The sequence below is a fragment of the Hippichthys cyanospilos genome, chromosome 10, assembly GCF_059441005.1.
Source record: "Hippichthys cyanospilos isolate Australia breed blue-spotted pipefish chromosome 10, RoL_Hcya_1.0, whole genome shotgun sequence".
NCBI classification, from domain to species: domain Eukaryota; kingdom Metazoa; phylum Chordata; class Actinopteri; order Syngnathiformes; family Syngnathidae; genus Hippichthys; species Hippichthys cyanospilos.
In genome coordinates, this window is record NC_142378.1 from 734078 (window position 1) to 750403 (window position 16326).

Genomic DNA, 16326 nt, shown 5'->3' on the forward strand with positions numbered 1-16326 from the left:
TGCTTAATTGTGTTTAGGGCTCAGAGGTGACCGAGCAGGTCCTGCACACGGTCAGCAAATCCTCCAGCCTGGAAGAGATCACTCTGGAGAACGCTGGGTTGAAATCGTAAGCCAAAACAGATATATAACTTTTTTTTTTCTTTCCCTAAACCAGAGGCAGCGTTAACATCAATTTTACAGCTGACCTGCAAAAAAGTGTTCAGCTTTAGTGCCGAGTTCTTAAAGTCATCCCTGATTGTTCCTTAAATGTTAAGGCAGAAGGCATTTTTTTGAATTTTGAAAGGTGCATGTTTGGGCAGAATGAGTGATTGATGGGTTTATTGATTACAATACATCTTTATTTATGTATAAACACATTCACAACAACTACAGCCGTAACAAAACACTTTACAGAATATATAACGAAACCACTAATAATAATAGACCGACGCTAACTGTGACCATTGGAGGGCAGTGTTTCCACACTTACACAGCAATTACCGACATAAATTCTAAATGAAGAATGGAAGTCAATCTTTCATATGGCTCACCCATATTTACATAGACATGGCACAAAATATTCTGTTGGTCTTGTAAGGTGAATGAAAATGCTAAATATATCGCCCCGCTAGAATGTTCCTTTTCCAATGTTTGGCACTGAGAGTCAATTTGCTCTTAATTTGAAAAGAAAACTGTATAGCGCCCGCCGCTGCACCATTAAATTAGATTTTCCTTCAGAAATTCGTTTAAAATCTCACATGCCTCCTCATTTGTATAGAGACATAGATGAGGAGAGAGAAATATGTTGGATGCGCGGTGCGGGATAATTTGGATCATTAGTTATTCTTTTAGTTAATTGGATCGGATTTACTGACAGATGTAGTGAGTAATTAAGAGTTATTGTGAGATTAAATGTTATATAAGCCAATAATGATGTCATGCAATTCTCCACATAGATTGTTGATGATTCGGATCAATATACTGTGTTGCAGAGACTTCCCACAGAAGATGTCGGCTGCGCTCTCCGAGAACCCCGCCGCTGTCATTCACTCGCTCAACCTGGCCCACAATTCTCTGGACAACCAAGGTTTGAGGGTTTTCCATTTTCACGGATGTTTAACAAGAATCAAATGTTTGACAAGCAAATGGGCTTCTCCGGCGCAACTTAAATTTGGGGGAGCGATGAGTCCCCGGTGGCTCTAAGGACCGCGTCTAAGTGTCCGTTAGCCAGACGCCCGAGCGCTAATTGCTCCTGATGAGGCGACCGCCACCACGCTTGGATGCCTCGGCCACCGGCCGTCGTGTGACTGTGACTGTGAGCGCTAATGTGAGAGCGACTGGCTGAACAGGAGGCTAGATTAGATGACACAATGTTCAGAAATGACTCACGTATTCACGGATCACTAGACACGAAAATCAGCTCTTTGCATTTCTTTATTTATTTTGGTGGAATGTATTCCCAGCTCTGAACTGATAAACCTTAATTAAGAGATCTACTTTTGTGCGTTAAAGTGATAGGTTTAGTCTGTGTGGATAACAGTATTCAACACATGTCCGTGTTTGCATGCAACTTTAGTGCAGTTTTTGTTTCTTCTAAATGGAAGCATCTTAAAGGGACAATGTGTAAAATTTAGACAGTTTTTCATGATAGACAGCAGGAGGTACTGCATTTACCATTGTCCGTAGCTATAACAGACGCGGCAGCCTCCGGAGGAGTGCCACCCGCCATGTAATATCATTTTATGATAACTAGACCTACGGTTATATTTAAAACATACTTTTGGTCATTAAGCACACTGTCCCTTTATAGCCATTACTAGCAATTTTAAAGTTGATATAACGCTAATGTTGGGCCAAAACGTCATATGTCACATTATGGTGAATTTCATAGATTTCCAAAAATCTATTTGGTCAGTTCACATGTGTGAGTGTTTTTGCTTTTCCAATTATTGTTTTCACAATGCAATCCAAAGGGTTGAACAAATTTGCTATCTTCTCATGAAAAGTGATTATTTTGGAGATATGAGGATTCTTTTATATATGTGCTACTAGTGTCAGCAATTTTATAAAATATACATTAATTTGTGGCAAAGCTGGGAATGATAACTGTCATTGTAGCTTGCTCAAGTTTTTTTTCTAAACATTTTTTCATAGGGAAATTCATATAAACAAAACTTGCAATATGTTGTATATGACCCAATAAGTCTAAATACTGCATTCTGATTAATATTGCATTTGTGTAATACTGTATATATGTTTTTATGCATCTCACCTATGTTTTGTTTTTTTTCGTAATAATTACAAGACTCAATATTATATATTCATCTGCCTTTGACTGAAAATAACACTACAGTTGTTTGGCAAGAACCAATCAGCGCTCACTTGTTTTCTGAGTTTGTTTATCTGATGCTCATGAGCTGAACCAAAATTGGTTACTTCCTGAGCCGAATGCAACTATAATGTAATTTTCAAGTGACAAACAGTGACAAAATGGCTGCCCCCGGATGGCTAAAAACAAGTGGATTTTGCTGCTTAATTCATTGTCAATTTCACCTCTTAGACATTTGTAAGAAACTAGATACAAAAAATGAGGAAAGGGATTCTTTTTCAGCTCATGCATGAGGAGAACGAAGAAGGACTGTACGAGTACAATTCTACTGCACTGCACTGCTAGTGGAGCTTCATGGTACACGCTTGAACTTCTTTCACTCCATGTGTGCAGGAGTGGCTAATCTGATCCAGCAGATGTGTCATCTCAGCAAGGGTCTACGTCTCCTCAACCTCTCCAAGACCTCGCTCACCTCCAAAGGTTTGTGTAAAGCTCACTCTTTTTTTTTTATCATGCGATCATTCTAGGATTCCAATGAAGTCCTCCTGATGCAGGTTTTCTCGTTTTCACCTTTTTAAACGTCTAGGAGTGGTTTCCCTTTCTATGGCGCTGAACTCCAGCGACGAGTACTCCAATTCGCTTCTGCACCTGGACCTGAGCAAGAACCCCGGCGTGCTGTCTGGGGACGACGCCTCGGTCGGGGAGCGTAGCACGTTTGTTGAACGGGCCACTTTTTCCTCGAAACTTCTGTGACGTCTATTTTTTCTGTTTTTTGCAGAGCTTGTATCTCTTCTTGTCTCAGCCCAACTGCCTGGTGCATTTGGATCTGTCGGGCACAGATTGCGCTGTGGACTCAGTAAGGCTTTAACAATCAAAAGGTTTCCAAAGCAACGCCTCCATGGTCCGCTCCAATTGAACCATTTCTCCCCTCTGTCTTTCGTAGCTATTTGGGGCTCTTCTGAGGGGCTGTTGCGCTGATCTCTCCTTTCTCAATCTTTCCAAAAATTCCTTCTCCCACAGGTTAGTTCTATGGCTCAACACAAGGGCCTGAGACCTTATTTACTCTCCTTCTTATCTCATTGATCTCATCTTATCAACTTCCTCTCATTCTGCCATTGAGCCGAATCTCCACTTTTGGAGGGGGAGGGCTGTAAGTGTAGTGAACCCCTGTTTGTGGTGAATTTAAGCTGCATGGTCTGTCTATCTATCAATCTATCATATATATGCTCACATGAGCATTTAAATACTTTTTTTTTTGTTTTTTTAGAAATTTTGTATACCTCCCTCATTCTTTAAAGAATTCAGCACCCACATTTTTAAAAAAAATATGTCCTATGCACCTCCACTAGTCTAAAATTGCATTTCTGAGCTGTGATTGTTTGCTACACTGAGCAATGAGAAATGTTCTCTCAAAATGAGAAGAATAAATTCATTTCATAATCAAGATGACGTTAGCACACCTTCTTTTCTTCAACCCTTGATGTCTATTTTAGCCTCAAATGCCTGATAATTACATCCCTGGTAAACCTCACTTCATTTTACTACAGTTTTTTTTGGTCAGGATTGTAATGATTTGACATTTATATTTTACAAATGTAAATAGTGATTTTTTTTTTTTCTTTTAGTTAAACAAAAAAAAAGTTTGTCAGGATGCCAAAACAGATGAAAGTCACTCCAGTTCATTTCAAAGGTGAAAGCTGATTTGACTTACAGCGTGAGTAAACTTCCTTGATCGCGGATCGAATCAAACTCCGAGTCAAGCTACAATAGTGTGTTTGCTATGCACGCTTACAGTTTAAGGGCTCTCATTGTGTATCATTGTTGAAGCGGGGTTAGTTAGTCGTCATTCGACCCTCACTCAGAGGATGCCTCCGCGCGCAATGTCTGTACTCCGCGCTCGAGACGTCAACAGCATCCACTCTTGCCTGTATGACCGCTCTCATCTCCATCTCATCCATTTCGTTTCCCACTTTACGTTCCTTTTTTTGTGCCCGACAGAAAAGGGAAGGACACACTGCCGTTGTTCCGTCAGTTCTTCAGCTCTGCCTTCAGCCTTACGCATGTCAGCCTGGCCGCCATGAAACTACCCCCAGACGTCCTCAGGTACTCCCCAATTTTCCATAATGCTTACCTAATTAAGGTCACAGGTGAGCTGGAGAACATTTCGAGCTCACTCACAAGCAGATTTGATTGCAAGGACCCATTTCATGTTCAGAGATATATTCAAGTTTTTTCTCTTGGCGCTACAGGGCTCTCCTCATGGGTTTGACCTCCAACCCGCACATCAACGACCTTCATCTGGACATTAGTGGCTGTGAGGTGAGTATGCGGCCCGTGGACCGATCAGCAAATACCACCTCACTAAGTCGCCAACTTCATAGAGCAATCAAAAATGTGCCGCTTATCAGAACGGTGCTAGCTGATTTTACGCTTGAATGCAGCACTTCTTGCTTCAATCAGAAAAGATGCAAACGCCGCAACAGAAGATCCTGAGAGGAGTTATCGCAGTTACCCATGTATAGCTTACTTTCGATTTCTTGAAAATTTCGGCATCTTCCAGCTTCCTTTTTTTTGTATTTGTTCCTTTGGCATTCGCATGACCTTAAACTAAACTTAAGTGTATTTACACTCTCAATATGACAGGAAAATAATATTATTCCTTCTGCAGACTTGTACAGTAAATGATGCCTAAATCACTGGAAATATTAAATAAAAAGGTACAAATAAAACATCCCATACAAAGTTCTCTGCACGCACCACCAATGACATCTCAAGGCAAACAAATGGGCTGCATTCATATTGTCAACTTCTAAAATTAATGTTATTAATTTAAAGGGTTTACAAGCCTTTGTTGGGCTTGGAACGGATTAGTCTTTACTTAAGAAATATTCACGTTACGAAATGACTTATGGAACTAATACATTTTGTAAGTAGATGTACCACCGCCAGTGTATATATATAAAATGTATGATTTTTTTTAACACTCATGTTCCCGTGTCCCCCAGCTTCGATGCGCGGGAGCTGCAGTCCTCCAGGAGCTCTTCCCCAGAGTCTCTTCCATCGCTACTTTGGACATCTCAGACAACGGTACGGTGACACGGGGTGACATGTCCTACCCCGTTCTTCCCGACCTCCCTCTGACCTCGCCCGCTTTTGCCGAGTTTTCCCCCCGGGCGGCTTTTGAGCTGTTCTCGCGACGACAGGTTTGGATGCAGACTTGCTCACGGTGCTACCCGCCCTCTCCAGACACCCGTCGCTAAAACACCTTCATCTCGGCAAGAACTTCAACATCAAAAACAGGTGATCTGCGTCACGCCTTTATCGTGATTATTTGCGTCTCCGGTATGCGTACGCTAGCGAAAAAAAATATTGTGAGCGCAGCATGTGTCAGCTGGAATTAACAGCTTTGTTGACTCTGCTTCACTTTTCATACGCCGCCGGCTTCCCACTCGCTATGCAGCTGCGGCAAAATTGCAATAATTAGCCTGGGCTCATTCGGTCTCTGTCTTCACATCTTTACATCCGCAGGGTTCTGGATGAGGTCCTGCAGAAGTTGGTGCAGCTCATACAAGAAGAGGAATGTGTGAGTCGGGACAGGATACTTGAATTAGAGCGTTAAGATCCATGGGCTCAAAGAACAAGTGCTTACCGTCCAATTATGAGTGTCTCGTTTATATCTCCTCACGCGGGTCTTAAAATCGCACTTAACTCACTTAATTTTAGTACCAGACATATTTAGACCCTCCTTAAGATTATAGCATACGCGATTTTAGGTCTCAAACCTATTTCATCAATTCTCCCAAAAAAAAGATCGGTTTTGATTAATTTTGGTACATCGAGTGCAGTGCGTCTCATTTATTTTTTGCAAAGCCCCCCCCTTGGGAAACGAAGACCTTTTGCACCCCCCGCTTACTCTGTCAAATCTAAATTAAGATTATTACATATACAAGTTATATAAATATTCCTAAAACCTTACTTTTTTCACATTAACAAATGAAAAAAGCAATATAACTCAACTTTAAACAACTGTTAACAACTTTTTTACATTGTTTATGCTGGTCACAGGTTAGTCTAAAAATGAAAAAAATAATCAAGTGCATCAAAGTGCCTGATGTGTTAGAAAAAAGATGCCAATCCTCATTTTATTGCAATTACACCTCACATGGCAAAAACAAAGCCATTTCCCTTCCATGCCCCCCCTGGCATTGCCTTGCCTCCTCTAGGATATATTATTTCGTGCATATTTTTTTCAATATCCTTCACGTGCTGAAAAATTCCCTAGTTTGTTCAGATATGATGGTTAAAAAGTTTTTTTCAGCCCCACACTCGCTCAAACACTCATTGAACACTAACCGCATTGAACATTAACACGAATGACTTATTTTATCTACTAACCTTCCATTTAAGTGGACGTATAACTTCCTTTGTGGAAGTACTGAGAGAAAGAGGAAAAAAATCTGTTCAAATCATTTTTCTCTGTAACATGAATTATTGCTGTCTCCATGTTTGCTCTATATCACTCTACACACATTTTTCCTCAATAATTCATACATACAGTGTATCACCGAAACACACTCCCGGTTCCTCCCCAGGCTCTGCAGAGCTTGTCGCTGAGCGACTCCCGCCTCCGTTCCCGGGGTACGGTGCTGGTCAACGCCCTGGGGAGCAACACCTGCTTGAGGAAAGTGGACCTGAGCGGAAACAACATGGATGACATCGGCGCCAAGATGCTGAGCAAAGCCCTGCAGATCAACACCACGCTCCGGTAATGATGCGAAATCCATTCAGAGGGGGGCGGGGGATGAGGTTACAGGCGGCGGTTGGACCGGGTGGGAAAAGTGGATGATTCGAGGGCAAGTGTTGACCGCGTGCATGTTCATTCCAGGAGCGTGACATGGGATCGGAACAACACTTCTGCAGCGGGATTTCTTGATGTGGCCAGAGCGCTCGAACAGTAAGAGTCCAAGAATCAATTGAATGTGGTTTTATTGATTGCGTTTGGATGGTTGAATCTATGTCACGTGCTGTCAAAATCACTCAATTGCAATATAAGTGCAACTATGACTCCAATGAAAACCATCTTAAGGCTCAAAATAAGTGATTTCCTACGACAGTTTGCAAAGCAAATTTCGAACCGCTTTTCAACTGCGTCTTGCAAAACAGAAAATCAAGCCCTAGATTCGGAATGCCAGTTCATGATTGCCTTTATTTTATTATTTTAGAAACCAAAGACAGGAATCTTCGTGCTCTTTTCATCAAAATTTTAGGGAGGAGGGAAAAAAGTAGCCGTTACCTATTATTCGAACAGCTATAATCTTACATATAGATAATCTCTTTATTATCATTATTATTATTAATATTTTTGACAATCCGCCTTTGTTCCTGGATAAAAAAATGACAGTTTGCTGCAAGACACAGTGTAAATTTTCTTTGTTTAATAAAAACCCACGCTTCAGGTCCCTGGGATAAAGCTGAAAAAAAAATAGCTCCACAAAAGTAGTAAAACGATGATCAAAATATGGCAACGTTACACAAAATTGCCGTTACTAGTTTGTCCGTGTCACAGAATGCAGAAATAGACCAGTACGTAGTGAAAAGGAGCAAGTAGTTGTTTACCCGCATTTTTATATGTAGTTACATACACGATCAGATATCATTTGTCCAATAAGACCTGCGGTGCAAATGCAACCCAAGTTGAAATTGGCAACGCAGGCTTGGCAAATTGATGCTCTCCGTGTTGCTATCTTAAAATGTTCAGCCATTGCTCCAGGCCAAGCGGGACATTCTTGAAGAGGGTATGCTCACTCTCTCGCACCGCGGTGATATTATGGGATGGGCTTGCCCGGTGGGGATATTGAACTTAACTAACCCTCAAATACGGAGGAAGCCGTGGATAAGCGCTTGCCGCGTGTGGCCGATTCAACCGCTTTCCACATTTTCTCTCCTGGCCTTTAGTAATTTTACCCTGCAGTACATGCCTCTCCCTCTGAGCGACATCAGTCAGGCGTATCGCGGTGCCCCAGAGAGGACGGAGCAGGCGCTAACTAAGGTTAGTGCGATGTGATTTATTGATTTTTTTTTTTTTTTTCTCTATTTGAGGGTTGTACATGAGTGCCTAATTCCTGAGTCCTTGCATAGATCCAGCGGGCTCTTGTGAGAAACAACCAGACTCAGCGCTTCTCCCAACGTCAGGCCCTTCGGCTGCATCAAGGTCTCGTCACCAGCACCGCGGAGCAGGTACCGCTTGTGTTGGCCTTGAAAATGCTGCAATGAACTACTTTTCACAGCATTCATTTGATGAAAGAACAATTCCCGCTTCGCAAATAAAAAAAAAAACAAATCCGACGATAACCCAATGAACATTGAGTGGAACGAAAAGGAAAAATCTGACAAAAACATACAAAAGTGACCAATATGTGACAAATATTCACTATAAAGCCACCAAAATTCTGAAAAAAACTTACAAGAAATTGACATAAATGACAAAAACAGAAACATGATCAAAAGAATAAATATTAAGTTAAGAAAGCTGAAAAAGTTGTAATCATGCTAAAAAACACTGTCTGATGACAGTCTGATGAGCACGAGAGGAACTAAAAAATAGGATAAAAACCTGAAATCTGCGCACTACAAAATCATAACAAAACACAAACATAAAAACAAATGTAAAAATAGATGACAAAATAATGATTCTAAAAAAAAAAGTTAAAAATCTGCCAAGAATTACAAATGGCTGGGAAATAACTGACATCGATCACGAAAATAAATCTGACAGAAACACAAAGAAAGAATAAATAATAGTTCCATAAAAATCTGACAAGGTATTTGGCAAAAAACATGCCCGTGGTCTGACGAGACCAAGATGATACAACAAAACCTGACAACAATCTCACACAATTCTGACATTGACAAAAACATTAACATTAACAAACAAATGTCAAATGAGACAATTAATAAACAATGATTCAAAAAATCTAATAAAAAGCGACCAAAAATTACAGCTGGGAAATACGCAAACGTTAAAGCAATACGTTTTGATGCCTATGAACGAAACAAAAATAATACAGCACAAATTTGAGAAAAAATGTCAAGACTTAGCTCGTGTCTGTCTTTTTTCTTCCGTTTCCAAGGTGATGGAACGTCTATGCGCTCGCGTTCAGCAGCAGGTGTGCCTGCTGCGAGGTGTGGGAGAGGCGGATGACATTCAAGCAGCCAAACAAGTGCTAAAAGAGGCCAGGAACTCCCGTGCGGTGAGCCTTGTGAAGTTCGCCGAGCGACTTGTCGCGTGTGCGGCAAAAACAACAAAAGAAAGCTGACAGCGTGTTTTGTCTTTGCGCGCTCCAAGCTGTACCCATCTCTGTGCGAGCTGGCACACGTGCTGTCCGTGGACGGGCCGGTGCGCCAGCGTTTGGACTCGCTGGCCGGCGAGCTTGCTAAGGCCGCCGACAAGGAGCTTCAGGTAGCTTTTTGTTTCGATATGTCCCGAGGAATGGATTTGGGATTACCGTAATTCCCCAAATAGACACACTTTTTTTCCCCCCGAAAAACGTAGGCCAAAAGTATGGGTGCCTTTGTTTTGTTTTCGACTCCGTTTCAAAAATATTTATCTGTTAGCCACATGAGCCGAGATTTCACGCACAGATGTGCATTTTTTTTCGGCCGTATTCGTACTTATGATAATTACCGTAACGAGAGGCGCTAAAGAGCGGACGTCATTTGGCTGTTAGTAGCCAGTGCTTTTTGCAGCTAACGGATGTTAGCTGAGGTTGTTACAGCATTATTTTCAATAAAAGAAGCGAGCAGGCCGAACCGACGCCCGAGTCCAACCTCGTTCACACACAGGAATATTCCTAAAACTGAGGTTATGATGTCTCCAGCTGATTCAATAAAGAGGTGCGCCGTTAAGAGAACGCGGAAAGGTATTCCATTCGACTCGTTTATTCGTCGTTGTCTTTTGGCATATATACGCAATCATAAACTCGGTGGAACATGATGATGCGCAACTTTTGAGTATTTGTAGCAAAATGAACTCCAGCTGTGTCCTGAGGGAAAAGATGAACAATTGCTTCAAGTGCGTTCGACGAAACACATTTTTTTCTCTGCCATATCACTTCACTGCCATCGACGGCCATAGACGTCAAATATCCATTTTAACTGTCCTTGTCACTTCGTTCGATGACGAGAGGCCGCTCCTGCGCAGGTGATTGTGGACTCCATGGTGTCTCTCTGCCGTGAGCTCTGCCCCCTTTCGTCCACCGCGGCGGAGCGGCTGACTCCGCCGCTCTCGTCCGTCTCGGACCGCGTGTCCGTACCTCGTGCCGCCATCCGCACCGCCTTGATGGAACGAGCAGCGCAGGACGTCCACCGAGCCTTGGAGTAAGTCTTCGGAAGAGAAGTATCTAATTTTACACTTTCCTAAAATGAAGACTTCCTATTGATGATTATTTTAACATTTTACCATTATGTAATCTAATTATGAATTACTGCAGTTGTGTACATGTACCACCAATGTCAATATTTATTACACATCAATCCGTACCATTACTTTGTATCTTTAAATTAATCGTCCTATCAATTGGTAATCTTTTTTTTTTCCTGCCAAAAATCGGCCAAAAAAAAATCCATATTTGTTGGGCTCTATTTACTAGTAAATCCTTAATTGACTTTGGCATTTTAGTAACTTAAGCAATTGAGTACTCTTTTTTAATGTCTTTGGATAGTTAAATACTAAAGCAACGGATTACTTGAGGCAATCAACTACTCAACTAATTGATTTATTTATTTTTTAATTAAGCACCAAAGCTATTGAATACAATGGTATAATAATGTGGTAGTCAAAGTAATTACTAACTGTAAAGAAATTAATTACTTCAATACTTTAGTACATTAGTAACTAAAGTGTTTGAATCAATTACAAACTGATCGATTACTTTTGTAATCAAGCATCAAAGCAGTTGATTACTATGGTACCTAATTACTTTTAATAATTTAGTAGCTAAAGTTATTAACTCTAAAGTAATTGAAAACTGCATTACTTTAGTACCCAAAGTAATCATGTTAGTTTACTTGAAATAAATCAATGTATTATTTACGTCAAAGTAACCAATTACTTAAGTACATGATTACATTAAGTGATTTATCGCTTTAGTATTTTATTCCAGCCAATAAAATAAATAATTAAATGTGACGTCTTGTACTGTTGTGTATTGTGCTGATTTTCCTTTTTTATTCCCCACAGAGAAGTCAAGTTGTCTGTGGTTGCCTATCTCACCAACTCCATCGTGGACCAAATCCTGCAGGAGCTCTACGCAACTCACAAGACGCTGGTACGTACAACGTTGTCCAAGTTTGTGTTCATGGGTCGTCAAAAGTTCATTCATAAAGAGGACCGTCCGTCCCAGACCCGGCAGATGTCTCATCTCAAACGCTGGGACGGATCGTGCGAAGACGGGACCGGATGGAGGTTCAACAGACACAGAGATTCTTTGGACATCACTGAGGAGGAGCTCGGCACCAGTATAGTAAGTGAGGGTACGCTGTGAGGACAACCATAGGGATCTACAAAATTAGAAACCAAAAGTGGAAACGCAGCCTCATGAACCACTTTGGGTATTTTTTTTTTTTAACCTCAAGATGGCACTCTTGGTCTGAAGACGCACTGAACTGTAATACGCTTCTATTGCACCAGACTTTATCTTTAAACCAAAAGCACCCTCTAGAGGATTAAAACAACATCACAAGTGATGCCTCATGAGGCTTCATCTTCCCATGACTAGTTATAAGCTTTTTTTTTTTTTTTTTTTAAAGCTCACTGATAATAGCACCCTCTGGCTGTGTTTGCATTCTTTGCCGTGGCAGCTCGAGGTGCGTCGATTTAACAAAATCTCATCGATTTTTAAGTTACATATTTTTTACACACGTTTTATATATATGTGTATATATATTATAACCCAAAGTGTAATTACTTTGTTTTATGCACCCTCAATTTAAAATGTCCTTTTTCGATTAAAGGGATTGAGATTATTATAATTTTTTTAATCATAATAATCAACGGATGAATCGATTTTAGTCTTGACGTCATGTTTCTTTCAGTCTGCAGTCTTTCAATATCTTCCTCTCTTCCAGGACACAATAGCCATTAAGAAGCGCAGCTCGAGAACGAGACGAATCCGACCCGTCTCCACCAGGCTGAGTAAGTAATGCCGCCGCCCGCCTCTTTTCCCGTCAGAACTCAGAACCCCCCCCCCCCCGCAGTGACATAAATTGCTCCATTAGCGTACTTTCTGATGAGCCAATTTTTTCCTTCTCTGGTATCGCCGTCTGAAAGATGATTTCTTGTTTTTGTTTTTTTTTTCTTCTTAGTGGTTGCTGGTAAGCAGTAATGGACATTTCAAGGAATATGTTTGATTGATGAAAGGGTAGATTAACAACGAAATATGCTCGTTAACTGTTACCGGCAGCATGGCGTGCTAATGGATTGCCTCACAGTCAGAGGTCACGGGTTCGATCGCTGGTTCTCCTGTGCGGCGTTTGATAGCTCTCCCCGCGCTTGCTTCGATTGCCACTATTGAAAAACATGCAATTTAGGTTTATTGTTGGTAGATGTGATTGTGACCCCCGCAATTACCCGCTGATCTTGGCCCTCAGGTCTCTGTGACGACTCCAGCTCCTCGCCGCCCCCCTCCGTCCCATCTTACTCCACACCTTTGTCCCGCTCGGCCTCCTGGGAGGGTCTTTCCGAGTTGCCCACGCAGGGTCTGCCCCTCCACCACGTGACCAGGGTCCGTCCGAGACCTCCGCGCAAGCACAAAGGAGGATACCTTCCAGCCGAGATGGTGAGGGGCCTAGCGCTCCAACTATCGATTTCCTCTTTTAATCCGCCCATTTGGAGGATTTTTTAAGAAGCAAAGTATCTCTCATTCTGTTTGAAATTTAGATATCGAGACAATATAAAGACATGCAGGCGAGAGCTGCTCTGGCAGGAAAGGATTATTAAGATGACCGTTGTCACGATATCGTGCTTCCGGGGGAACTTCAAAATAAAAGCATAGCAAGATTTTGCGGCATACACTTGTTGCTATGGTACGGTTTATTTTGAAGCAATGACTGGCCTCTCAGGAGCTTTCCTGCTTAACGAAAATTGAGATGATTGACATTCTCCTCGTGTATAGTATATCATCACACTTCTGGCTTATTCCTGTTAGTGAGTGCCCGCTAAATGTATTTATTTTACTCTCTGTTTAGTGGTAGCACAAAAGAGCTTTTGTTTGTTTTTTTTTTTTTGCATTGTTATTACGGAAAATATAATAAATACAAAATTTGACTTACAGGTAACTCTGTTCCTCTGAATGTTTTTAAGTCAAATGTTTGAACGAAAATGAGCGTCTATATAGAGCAAATACTCTACGTCAGCGGTTCTTAAATAAGTGTACTTGAAGACAATTCAGGGGGTATGAAATTTTAATGTTTCTGCAGGTATCGGGTATCAAATTTATTGTCATTGACAGGAGCAGTACATGTGTCTTTTCAAATTAAGAGCTAATTAATCAGAACATGACACAACTTATAGCTAAATTGTTTTATACTAACGTTTGCAAAATATATGCCTTTATTTTGTTAGGTTTTTGTACGATGCGCAATATCTATTTAGCCGCATAAATACGTATGGACAAATACCAGCAGCAGGCCTGATTTCAAGGTATTGGCACTTGGTCGCCCTCATGTGAGAGGTTTTATGAAACCAAAGAAGTCATTTTATCAATGATTACTCAAAAATTTATTAGTCGGACCGGTATGGGTTTGGAAAAAGGTAGTATCGATTATCCCTAATAATGAAGTATGTGTGTTCATTGTTACTTCTCACAACTATTCAACGCTCATCCACGATCGTTCTCTCCTCATGGGGTAATCTATACAGATTAGATGGCTGCAGTCGGCTACGTCATCTAACTGGAGAGGGCGATCCGTTCTTTTGATTGCGTTTTTAAATAGAATTTACTGGAAGTGAAGTAACCCTGAAACACATTTTCCGTGTTATGTTCTGTGTGATCAGCATTGCAGTGAAAATGGAGGAATAAGCCCGTTGGATGATGGATTTCCAGATTTCTATACTAAAAGAGTCCTTCCAGATAGGTAAGTGCTTCCTTTTTTCTATTGAGTACTGTTTTTAGAATTCTGTGAGCACGGTTTTTCAGTATCATTGGTCCAAGGTGCCTTGAATGCACCACTGAGGAGTCTTTTTGAACCATTTTGTTACGTTAGATAGTTTGATACTTAATTTAGAAGACCTCTGCCAGACTTCAGTGTACACAAGTCCTTCGGAATCATGATCTTATTCGTCCGAGGGTTCTTAAACGCACCAGTGAAGTGGGACCTTTAGAGATATCAGCTGATGAAATACTTTTTAGAAGAATTCTCCCAGGATGGAAATTGCATAGAAATCACAGTGAAATGTACTTTAGTCCTTGAAATTAAAACTCATTTGTTCCAGGGTCCTTGAATACATCAATTAAATTGTCTTTGAAAAATACAGTGTGGCAATGGCATATTGCTCTTAAGTACTTAGCGCTTTCAACCCCAAAGACGTATTTAAACGTCCAAACAGTCAATCCCTGCTACTTTTTTTTTTTTTTGTTGCTAATTCTCGGTTAAAGGAGTATCTGAAAATAAAATGCATACAGAATTGTATTTTCTTTGTCAATGGTTTCTTAAATGTACAAGTGAAGTTGGAGACAGTAGTCAATTAAATACTTTACAGTGAAGAAATCTGCTGCAATAGAAAATACAATAGTCACATCCTTAGATCTCCTTACGTCCTCGAACGCCTCAATGAAGTGAGTTTAAGTTTGCAGAAAAGCAGGAACATTGAGCTTCTTGCAATACATGATTTAGAAATGTTCCACACTACAAGATGTACAGATTCAGAATGTTTTTTTTTTTATTGTTCCTTGAAATCAACACTTTGTGTTTGTCAAAGATCTTTTGAAGTAAAATGGCTTACACAGATCCCGCAAGCAGCATTTCTGAGATTTCTTTTTTTAAACGCTCCGTTTAGAAGAAATTTGCCGCAAATGTGCATATGTCTTTGAAAAAGTCTGCATTGGAACAAAAACAAGAGGAATTTAGCGATAAACCACTGTGTACGGAGAGGCGTTGCTTAGCAACAAGCAGCCGCAGAAGAAAACGCAAACACGCGGGTGTTGAATCCAATGAGGTCCCGACAGAGTTGATAGAGGACGCGTGGCCTGATTGTGCCAGACGACGCCGAGTTTGTCTTGACACGCCAAGTCTGACCTTCTTCTCCTCCTCCAGTCAACTCTCCTCTCTCCACAACACCCACTCACTGAGAAGGAAGAAGAGGAGGAACGTGCTCGCCATCTTCGGTTTCCGCAGAAACCGCAGTCAGACCCTATCCAACCAGGAGTCCGACGCCGACTTTTACGGCGATCACACCGTTGCTGTTGCTGTTGCGCCATCGGGGTTTGTGTGCCAAATGCTTTGTCTACCTAATATAAAATCCTGGTCAGTGGCTCACATATCTGCTCAATGCTGGATTCCCAAAGAATCTTTACCAGCATTTAGCTACTAACATCTTAGATGACGCCACCCAAAACACCATCTGCTCCGAATCATTGAGTGCCCTAAAAAGCTTCTTCCTGATCCTTTTGAGGACGCTCGGTGGCTGTGAATCACTCAAATATCCCCTAACAAATATGCGCCTCATCTTGCTAAATATGCCAAGCGCCTTACGGTGTGCACAGGCGTGAGGACACAGATGTCGATGACAGCCGGCAGGTTGTACTTTCTGTGCCAACAAATGACTACAGTCAACCCCATCCATACATTTTTTTTTCCTGTTTAAGGTTGCAGGGACATAAAAACATGTTTGATAGAAACATGCTTTTGCTTTTAGCATAGGGAACTGTGATTTTGCGCTACTTTTAGAAATTACGCTACATGAGTAGCTTTTAGAGTTTAAGCATTCATTGAAAAGAAAAAAACTGTAATACTTTTATGTT

General features: G+C 41.1%; 1 protein-coding gene across 5 annotated transcripts in view; it reads left to right on the forward strand.

Annotated features, from left to right (window-relative positions):
* Positions 1 to 16326, forward strand: part of LOC148416449 (capping protein, Arp2/3 and myosin-I linker protein 3-like) — a 39037-nt gene that overhangs the window by 9158 nt on the left and 13553 nt on the right. For all 5 annotated transcript variants that reach the window (XR_015867023.1, XR_015867025.1, XR_015867024.1 and 2 more), the window contains exons 10-33: positions 18 to 106; positions 972 to 1066; positions 2702 to 2788; positions 2895 to 3004; positions 3087 to 3164; positions 3252 to 3328; positions 4307 to 4411; positions 4558 to 4627; positions 5314 to 5395; positions 5512 to 5608; positions 5837 to 5891; positions 6901 to 7073; positions 7194 to 7262; positions 8264 to 8357; positions 8447 to 8545; positions 9439 to 9558; positions 9654 to 9767; positions 10509 to 10684; positions 11547 to 11634; positions 11710 to 11829; positions 12434 to 12500; positions 12956 to 13143; positions 14361 to 14440; positions 15620 to 15787. Coding sequence is in view for 2 of the 5 variants with exons in the window: in XM_088426145.1 (XP_088282271.1) it covers positions 18 to 106; positions 972 to 1066; positions 2702 to 2788; positions 2895 to 3004; positions 3087 to 3164; positions 3252 to 3328; positions 4307 to 4411; positions 4558 to 4627; positions 5314 to 5395; positions 5512 to 5608; positions 5837 to 5891; positions 6901 to 7073; positions 7194 to 7262; positions 8264 to 8357; positions 8447 to 8545; positions 9439 to 9558; positions 9654 to 9767; positions 10509 to 10684; positions 11547 to 11634; positions 11710 to 11829; positions 12434 to 12500; positions 12956 to 13143; positions 14361 to 14440; positions 15620 to 15787 (2501 nt within the window). In the remaining 3 variants the exon portion in view is untranslated. The remainder of the gene's footprint in view (positions 1 to 17; positions 107 to 971; positions 1067 to 2701; positions 2789 to 2894; positions 3005 to 3086; positions 3165 to 3251; positions 3329 to 4306; positions 4412 to 4557; positions 4628 to 5313; positions 5396 to 5511; positions 5609 to 5836; positions 5892 to 6900; positions 7074 to 7193; positions 7263 to 8263; positions 8358 to 8446; positions 8546 to 9438; positions 9559 to 9653; positions 9768 to 10508; positions 10685 to 11546; positions 11635 to 11709; positions 11830 to 12433; positions 12501 to 12955; positions 13144 to 14360; positions 14441 to 15619; positions 15788 to 16326) is intronic.